This window comes from Lathyrus oleraceus, chromosome 6, assembly GCF_024323335.1.
Source record: "Lathyrus oleraceus cultivar Zhongwan6 chromosome 6, CAAS_Psat_ZW6_1.0, whole genome shotgun sequence".
NCBI classification, from domain to species: Eukaryota; Viridiplantae; Streptophyta; class Magnoliopsida; order Fabales; family Fabaceae; genus Lathyrus; species Lathyrus oleraceus.
In genome coordinates this window covers 416,481,980-416,492,388 of record NC_066584.1, presented here as the reverse complement: position 1 = coordinate 416,492,388, position 10,409 = coordinate 416,481,980, and the positions used below count along the sequence as shown (strand labels likewise).

At 31.2% G+C, this 10,409-nt stretch overlaps 1 protein-coding gene across 1 annotated transcript; it reads right to left on the bottom strand.

Annotated features, from left to right (window-relative positions):
• Positions 1 to 1,073: 1,073 nt before the first annotated feature.
• LOC127096781 (probable aquaporin NIP5-1) lies at positions 1,074 to 5,288 on the bottom strand. Its single transcript, XM_051035324.1, has 4 exons — positions 4,467 to 5,288; positions 1,787 to 2,206; positions 1,604 to 1,665; positions 1,074 to 1,502 (listed from the first exon to the last, which is right to left on the bottom strand). Exons 1-4 carry the CDS (start codon positions 4,671 to 4,673, stop codon positions 1,307 to 1,309), a joined length of 885 nt encoding a protein of 294 aa, XP_050891281.1. The 5' UTR covers positions 4,674 to 5,288; the 3' UTR covers positions 1,074 to 1,306.
• Between the last annotated feature and the right edge of the window lie 5,121 nt (positions 5,289 to 10,409).

The following is a 10,409-nucleotide window of genomic DNA, read 5'->3' as shown; positions in this document are numbered from 1 at the left end:
AAAATTGCAAATGATGCAAAACTTTAGTCCAAATTCATTATCTTGAAAAGATCTACAACTTTTATGTTGAAGGTTTTGTCATTTGAGGCTTTTATCATTCAAAATAAAGGGCTTGAAGTTGGTCCCTTTTGGCAAAATTCACATACACTTGTTTTGACATAAACCCTAATTTTGGGTCAAGTTCGCAGGGACCTAACTCACTCATTTTTTATTATTTTGAGGTGGGACCAAGTGCATTGGAAAATTTAAGATGTCTAGTTCAAATGTTATGTTGGACAAAAATTCATATTCCTAAAAGAAACACATGCAATAATACAAAACATTATCGGTCAGATAACAGTTGAAAAACTCATAAGTCCAACTTCAACTGCCCATAACTTTCTCATAAAAAATCCAAATGATGCAAAATTTATATCCAAATTCATTGTCTTGAAAAGATCTACAACTTTCATGTTGGAAGTATTTTCATTTGAGGCTTTTTTAATGGGGGCGCCAATTGGATTGGCGCCCCCTCTTAAAAATTACACACAAGCGCCAATTGGATTGGCTAGGGCAGGTGCCCTAGCCAATCCAATTGGCGCCTCCTTGCAATTTTTAAGAGGGGGCGCCAATCCAATTGGCGCCTCCCTCTAAAAGTGGGGTATATTGGAAATTTTTTTAAAACTGGATTATTTTGGGAATTTCTTCGAAAATGTGGGTTATCTCGGTAAATTTGCCCAATTTGTTCATCAATCCCTCATTAGATAAAATGAAATTGCAAATCAATGTGTTTAGGTTCTCTTGTAATAGTTGACTACTGTGTTTAGGTTCTCTTGTAATAGTTGACTACTTTATTACTAGCATTTAGATGCAAGTACTTGGTTCAATCAAAATAAAGTCTTGGATTCAAGTCGTCTATATGACTGAATAATAATAGCTAAATTTACCTTTTATGTGTTGAATTTACTCAACTCTTCTCAAATAGCGTTTTATATTTTGTGACATTTATATTTCCTTCTATAGTCTTGAACTATATACCACATGATATATCAGTTTCAAGAAATAAATACTAGCAAGGCAAAAGAAAAAGAATGTTACACACAACAAACCACATTATTCATTATAAGTTGCATCAATCATAATACAAACCATGGCTATAACTAGCCCCTTAGAAAATCCACAAGATATAACACAAACAAAAAACACACAAATTCACACACATACTTTCATAGAGATCCCCACATTTTATTCAATTCAACTATATACTATTATACAGGAAGCTTCAAACACGAGCAGTGGGGTGTAGAGAGAAGTGTCACAGACAGATCTAGCGACGGAAGCTTCTAACCGGTTGCACCGGTTCAACTTCGTTGTCACGCAGCTTGACAAGCGTATAAACTCCAGAACCAGCAAGCGCACCAAGCGTCGGCGCCACCAAATATATCCAGATATGTTTGTAGTTTCCTGCTGCAACGGCTGGACCTAAGGTGCGCACCGGATTCATCGAACCTCCACTTGTTGGCCTAGAATTATTACATTACTTACAATATTGAAACAAGAACAAATAATAATATGAAAACCAAATACAAATCAAATCAATAATGTCATAGAAAAGTTTCCATACCCTGAAATGAGAATGTTGAGCAAAACAGTAGCTCCAACAGCAATGCCAGCCAATTCACCAACCTGCATTACATATACCAAAACAAAATCCATAAATCAAAACAAATCAATCAATTTAGTTTGATAATCAAGAATTGCAGACTATAATGTAGAAATTAGCGATTGAATGAATGAACGAACGTACTGCGCGAGTATCAGTAGCGACAGCAGTGACAACGAACAAGAGAATGAAAGTGATAATAAACTCAGTTGCAAAAGCTTGTCCAATGCTAACAGTAGGGACAGTGACACCACCAGAGAGGAAAGGGTGATAAACAACTTTGAGAGCATAACAAGCGCAGATCGACGCAGAGACTTGTGCTGCAATGTAGGCGGGAACATGTGCCCATGGAAAATGGCGAAACGCCGCGAACGCAATGGTGAGTGATGGATTGAGATGTGCACCTGAGATATGACCGATTGAGAGGATAATGAACATGACTGTTAAACCAGCACAAGCTGCATTTCCCATGAGTGTTTCTGCTCCATTGTATTTGTTGTTCACTATTGGTCCTGCTGTTGCTGCATATATCAGTATGAACGTTCCTACAAACTCTGCTCCAATCTGTGAAGAGAACTATACAAATTAGTATGATTTTAAATATACTAATTACATTTAGAACATTCCATTTTTGTATTATGTACTCGTAAGCCAAGCCATCTTTGTTTTTTTTATCCGTAGCCAATCTCTAAAATTATATTTGAAGGCCGACAAATTTATATTGAAATGTGTGAAGACTGAAGATAACTCTGCTCACAACAATTAATTTCAATATATTTTAAAATAAGGAATGCATTTCAAGAATAGTTCTAGTACAGTACAATTATACAAATAAATTATATATAGCCAGCAAAATAGTGGCGCATTCTATTGGGTTGCATGTTGGTTATCATATTAAAGTAGATAATGTAATATTTAGGAATTTGTTATAAAATATTAGTAAATTATAAATGAAACTATGAAGAACATAGTAAATTAAATATGTTTAATGTAGATAAATATAATTGAAGTAATCTTTAAAATCATAGAAATAAAAGAATTCTTATGTGGATAATTTATTATTATTATTATTCTGGTACTTTAAAATAGTTTTACATTGTTGCTTGAGAATCGAAATAAAGATATTACTCTTTGAAAACCAAAATTAGAGATAATTTATATATAATATACATGCTTCCCAGTAAATAAATAATTAACTTATTATTATTATTAATGAAAAGTATTTAATCATTAACATAAACAAATAAAAAATTATTAAATAATAGAATTATTGAAATTCACTAGAACTTAGAAATCTTATGTGATTGTGTTGAATAAAAAATAAAAAATCTAAGGAGCTCTTTTTATCTATATAATTATAAGAATATATATAATTGTCATTTTATATATTTATAATTAAATTAAATTTTGTGAGGTTTTTTTAGCCTAAAATTTTGAGATCAATTTAGGGGTTAAAATTTTTCGTTGAGACGCTTCGCGATTAGATGGATTCTATCTAGCTGTTATTTGATAATTTTTAACTAAAGTACTCGTTTCGTCTTAAATAATATATTTAATTATAATTTTGATATGCCGATTTAAAAAATTAATTTTTTTTCATTTTGAAATCAAATAATTTTTTCAAACAAATTTATGAAATAATATTTTTGGCATTAAGATATTTATGAAAATGTAATATTAATCCGTCAAACAAACATATTTGTAGTTATTTTTAATGATTTATAATGTGACAAATTATCATATAAACATCTCATTAAAAAAAATATATTGCATTTTCAATAATTTTAAGTTTCAAAATATTAGAGATAGACCAAACCATTTGAATTTAAAACAGTAAAATTTATTTCGGGGAATCAGATAAAACAAAACACCAAAATAATAATTAAAATTAAATAAAAACAAAATGGTATATCCATATTTTTTTAATTAGCAATATTTTTAATTTTATATATATTATAAAAGTATTTAGTATATTAACTATGTTTATTTTATATATAGATATGTCTAAAACACAATTTTAATAAATTTATTAAATATTTGATATTAACTTCTCATATTCTAGGACATTTAAAAATATTTATTAAATATTTATTTAACAAATCAATTAATATATTTAATTATTTTAAAATAGACTTATATTTAAGGGTAATATTTTTCTCACAATATGTATTTATAAAAAATTAAATTAAGAGATTACATATGTTGATTCAAATATCACATATTTCATATGATTTTGCAAGATAAATAACCTTTTTATCTTAAATATAAAAATTCAAACATTCTAAATTCAATTTTAAATTAAATATATTTAATTACTTATTTATATTTAAAATTAAAAGGATAACCGTCTAAAAAAACCAAAAGGAGTAGAATTTTAAAATAAATATAATATTAATTATTTAATATATTAAAAAAAAGACAGCGAAGAGTATAAATAATATTAAAGAGTCCAAAGAATATAGTACAACGCGTGTAAAGAATACTACTACACATATTTTGCATTATTTTGATGATGATATCCCAATCATGCATATCTGATCACATTATAACATACAAACAAACTCTCAAAAATCATCAAATACAACCAAATTATTTTTGGCTAGCCCAACTGTTAATAAAACTATATTTTTACTATATAAAATGTTATCTATTAAATTTTAGTCAAGGTTTACTGTTTTTTTTTCTTAATAAATAACTAACATGAGACAGTTAAATAAATCAAATCGAATTAATTTAAGGGCGGTGGCATGAGAAAATAAATATTATTTTTTTTTTAACAAAACTCGTTGACGAAAATAGAGATGAGATAGAGAGAGATGTTTACCTTCTGAGTGAGAGAGATACTCGGAATTCGAACACCGATGCAACCATTGCTTTTAGCACCCGGCATACACATGTTGCACCTCCCCATTGCAAAAGACTCACGTTCAAGTGAATCAATTCTCACCGACGAGAATAATGGCCCTCCCGGTGTTTCCGGTGTCGGCGGCACGGAAGCCGCCGTTGGCGTTCCTGTCTCCGATTCCGTCATTCTTTTTTTTCTTTTTTTTTTGGTTAAGTGAAATTTTAAAAAAAAACAATAAAAAGATAGGTGGATAAAGATTAGTGAATATAGCAACACTACATAATTTTACAAATGTAAGAAAAACAATTTTTTTTTTGGTTTTTTGTTGTTGTTGGAGATTTAAGGTTCAAAAGGGTACAGTTACATAATTGGTTGGTTTTTATAAATTTGTTTCTAAGGAATGGAAGGAAAAGAAGGACCCAGGTTTGTAGAGTTAGCTAGAAAGAGGAGCTAAGGATGTTGAACATATATATATATGAAGATTTAGAGTTTGGATCAAAGTTGCATGATGTTGTTGTTGTTGTTGTTAAGGTTGGAATGGAATCGGAGAAAGCTTGTGATGAAGGTTGTGATCTAGTTTCGAAGATGGAGAGATTATAGGAAAAGAGAAAAGCAAAAACGTGGTGGAAGGTGGAGGAGAGAAACTATGGTTGGAAAAGTGGGTTTTCAACAACTTATGATGATGGAGAAGATGTGAGGAGTTGTTAACATTAACATGTTGTTTTAAGGATTATAAAAATGAGTTTGGAAAGTGCTATGCATCATGAGTTGCTTTTGCTTGCAATGTACACGAATTCAACTTGCTTTTTATACTTGTTAATGGAAAAAGTCAATGCCCTTGCATTATTGTTTTCTCTATGCAATAATTCTATTATAATATATGAAACTCTAGGTGTTTTAGGGATTGGAGAAACACTTGCTTGGTCATAGGTTTAAATAAAATTTGTTTAGGCACACTTACATACATGAACAAAAATATGAAAGAGAAAATAACTAAATACTAGTATTTCTCTTGGTGCCTTTATAATTTTTTTTTCCTTCCTTATAGAATATGCTAAATTATCTTTCAGGAGCATGGGTTAAGAGATAAATATAATAAAAATTTATTAAAAGTTGTATGTTGAATTTAATATATATTTATAATTAATAAATTTATTATTTTCTTCAATACAAATATTTTATTTCTAAATTTTTTAACATGTGTCCCAAAAATACAAATTAGCACTATCTTTAGTTTTATTACGATGTAGAACGTTGAATAGTTGGTTAACTAATCTGGTAAACGTTAAATAGTTGGTTAAAAGTATGTTATGTAAGTAATTAAATTAGTTTCAAAAAATTTTAGACTATTATAAAATTTGTGAGATTAGTTACAAAGATGTGAACTTGTAATTGAAATACCGTGGAGTGCAAAATTCATATATAATTGTATAATGTAATAGCACATGTGATGAAATGAAAATGATTTAGGAAATATTGATAGATAAGTTAAGCTAAACATCCAATATGGTATCGTCACCTAGATTCACCAACACCTCTCAGCCGTTTCACCTTTCTTCTTCGTGCATTTTCCCCATATATTATTTAGTTTTAGAGAAGTTTCGATCTTGCATGCATGATTTTTCTCAAAACCTCATACTATAATAATTATCCGTCAAAAATCTTCAGAGAAGATCAAATCATGGAAGAAGTAACAGATTCACATCAAGAATCACAAGGTCGAAATCGCACATCGCAAACGCAAGCTGCAATTTCCCGAATTCGTCAAATCAAAACATGTTTGGACCACAACTCTCAATCAAACTCCAGGAGAATAATTATCTACTCTTGAATTAACAAATTGAAAATGGTTATTCTTTCTCACAAACTTCATAAATTTGTCGCAAACCCCTAAATTCCCCCAATGTTCAAATCTGAAGCAGATCGCTTAGCGAACATCAAATTAGAGGAATGCAAATCTTGGATAGTCTAAGATCAAGCTCTACTTACATGTATTTCAATAATTTCATAATCAATTCTTCCTCATGTTCTATCGTGCAATCACACATATGAAGTCTGGGGTCAAAGCCATAAAAATTTCAATATGTTGATGAAGGCTAGGGTTCACAAACTCAGGTCAGAATTGATGATCACGAAAAAGACAAATCGATCTATTTCAGAATATGTCTTAAGAATTCGAGCAATTGTTGATTCCCTTCTTACTATTAGGTCTAATCTCTAAAAGAGACCAGATTTATGTTATACTTCAGGGATTACTAGAAGAATACAACCCCTTTGTCATTATGATATAGGGTAAAATTGAAGCTCTATTGTATATGCAAGAAGTGCAACTAGACAAGTATTGTGAAGAGCTTTCAGTCACAAATGCAACATTAAACATGAAACACACAATGAAGTAAGCCATAGCTCAAGCAACTCTCAAAGTGTCCATCAGTCAATGCGAGGCAGAGGATACAATGATAGGGATCGGGGTCGGGGAAAAGCCATAACAAACTTTAACTCTGGTAGTCATCCTACATGTTAGATGTGTGGAAAGTAAGGACACTTAATGATTGATTATTGGCATCGCTATGATGAATCCTTTGAAGCAACTCAACAAAGAACACAAGCAAACACTTAAGCATATCAATCAAGATATGATGAAAAAAGTTAAGCCACAATATTAACACAAGCATCAACTCTCTTGGCACATCAAGATGATCTTCACATACCACCAAACTTAGAGTCACAATCTTGATTTACGAATTCACTTACATTCCATCAAATTACTTTCTATAATTATTAATTACAACATAAGCAAACTTTTTATGGATCACATTAGGTTCTTGCTTACAACATAAGCAAACTTTATTGCTTACATCATAGCTCAAGCAACTCTCAAAGTGTCCACCAGTCAATGCAAGGCAAAGGATACAATGATAGGGGTCGGGGTCGGGGAAAAGCCATAACAAACTTTAACTCTGGTAGTCATCCTACATGTTAGATGTGTGGAAAGTAAGGACACTCAATGATGGATTATTGGCATCACTATGATGAATCCTTTGAACCAACTCAACAAAGAACACAAGAAAACACTTAAGCATATCAATCAAGATATGATGAAAAAAGTTAAGCCACAATATTAACACAAGCATCAACTCTCTTGGCACATCAAGATGATCTTCACATACCACCAAACTTAGAGTCACAATCTTGATCGCGGATTCACCTACATCCCATCATATTACTTTCTATGATTATTGCTTACAATATAAGCAAACTTTTGATGGATCACATTAGGTTCTTGCTTACAACATAAGCAAACTTTTCTATAATTATTGCTTACATCATAGCTCAAGCAACTCTCAAAGTGTCCACCAGTCAATGCGAGGCAAAGGATACAATGATAGGGGTCGGGGTCGGGGAAAAGCCATAACAAACTTTAACTCTGGTAGTCATCCTACATGTTAGATGTTTGGAAATTAAGGACACTCAATGATTTATTATTAGCATCGCTATGATGAATCCTTTGAACCAACTCAACAAAGAACACAAGCAAACACTTAAGCATATCAATCAAGATATGATGAAAAAAGTTAAGCCACAATATCAACACAAGCATCAACTCTCTTGGCACATCAAGATGATCTTCACATACCACCACACTTAGAGTCACAATCTTGGTTCGCGGATTCACCTATATCCCATCATATTACTTTCTATAATTATTGCTTACAACATAAGCAAACTTTTGATGGATCACATTAGGTTCTTTTAGGTAATGGCCAAGGTTTAGAAATTATACCTATAGGTTCAGCTAAAATCAAATCTAACACAATACCAAACTCTATCCTTAACTTGAACAATCTTCTACATGTTCCTAGCATAACACGTAACCTAATTTCTATGCCAAAACTTGCTAAAGACAATAATATGTTTTTTGAATTCCATTATAACAAATGTTTTATCAAACCTTAGGCATTTAAGTTGGTTACTCTTGAAGAATTCCTGGATGCTAGTGGATTATACTGCTTTCATAGTCCTCCCATGGAATCCTCGCTCCAACCAACTGTCAATTCAATCAAGATTTCTCCAAGTATAAGCACTCCAAATTTAGGTTTCAATAATTTTTCCTTTTGGCATACTAGACTGGCCATGCTAATTTTTTAGCTATTAAGATTGTTCTAAATATATGTAATATACATCTGAGTAATAAAGATTGTGTTGAATTTTGTAAATCTTGTTATCAAAGTATTCTCTTATGGTGTCTTCACATGCTCACTTTCACTTAGGGTATCATCGCAATGGAATTTCTCATCAACAAAACATGCAATCAATAAATCATTTAATTTCAAAGACTTTATAACATAAATGAAATCATAAAGCCAATCTCTTTAAAACCTCAAAATATCAACCATGAGAGTATACAACAACTCTCTAACGAAAAATTGGATAAAAACTCGCAAATGTTTCCCAGTGTTACATATCATAGCACATAAACTAAACGCAAAAAGAAAAAGAAGAAGCTGCCTCATGCCATCCTCCACTCTAAGCATCTACTCAGTTACTTGCTTATATGTACTCCGAAGAGGAGCACATACCATAACAACGAAACAAAGGTGTGAGAAATCACAATCAATAATAGCAGACATTATACTTCAAGGTAGGATATCTATACAATATCATTCATAGTATATCACGATACACCATCACACTTAAACTCATCAATCATTCACAACTCAATAAAATGCATATAATTCATTATGCAACACGACTCAACTATGAAACTTTATGCATATGCATTTGGTACCAACTTAACATTTGGTTCTTCAAATGAACCGGGTTCCAATCTCTGTGAATCCGAGTCCCCTCTCTGAGCTTGGGACAAACCACTAATCCCCTTTCTAAACTAGAAAACATGCCTCTTGACATAACTCTTATGATGCATAATCATATCATCAAATAAATGTGTTAAAATCCCTCTCTGATCCTAACATAAATGCATTGACAACTCAGAGTGAAACACAAGCATGATAATAATTCATCTCAACAGAATTATATTTCACACATGCAAAAATACAACAAACACAACTCAAAATAATTCATATTCACAATATTCCCATATTTCATACTTATTCTCAATGCTTAATATCTCGTCATTGCAATATATTCAAACATTTCCACAACTCATAAAACAAATTCCTCAAACTCAGACAACTCGACATTTACTCGATCTAATAATTTTTAATAATCATTCTCATCAATTTTTCATGTTATCACAACACATTCATCCTCTGAAATTATCACCAATTTATAGTAGTTCTTGTTTGCTTTCCAATAGAAGAATTTCGTCGCTAGAGTGTCTCGTTACGCGAAGAACTTCTTCTTGCCCAATCCAAGTCTCTTCTTTTTCTTAGCCTTTTGGTCTCTTTATCTTTTCTCTAATTTCTATGTACAAAATATGTTATTCCTAGGTTTAGCTCATTATAATATATAGATAGGGAAAAATAACTCTTAATTATATATTTTTTCCCTACTAACAAAATAATTGCTCCTTCCTCCCATTAATTTTTCCTCAATTCTCACTTTCACCCCAAAAGCTCTATTTTCCTTTTAACTAATTAAATCTAGTAGATTATTATTACTAAAATAATTTATAGTAATTCCCACTTCTACTCATCACCTACAACTATCTCTATACCCTTAACTTAAGGGTATACATTATCACTCCTATATTTAATTAATCACTCACAATTAAATAAATACGCAAAACATAATAATTCAAATAATTCGGTAAATCAAGAATTAGGGTGTTACAATTAATCTTCACTTTAAAATCTGATTCAGAATGTATATCCTCAATCGAGACACGTGAAATACATCATGAAGATTAGCAAGCGATGGTGGTAAATCAATCTGATAGGACACCTCTCATATCCTCTA

What these genes read in the sequence shown, in the direction of transcription:
- LOC127096781 (XM_051035324.1), bottom strand. Translation starts at nt 4,673, where the DNA reads ATGACGGAATCGGAGACAGGAACGCCAACGGCGGCTTCCGTGCCGCCG. An exon ending in TCGCTACTGATACTCGCGCA is followed by an intron (nt 1,666 to 1,786) that starts GTACGTTCGTTC and finishes TATGTAATGCAG; the next exon opens with GTTGGTGAATTGGCTGGCAT. An exon ending in CTCAACATTCTCATTTCAGG is followed by an intron (nt 1,503 to 1,603) that starts GTATGGAAACTT and finishes TAATAATTCTAG; the next exon opens with GCCAACAAGTGGAGGTTCGA.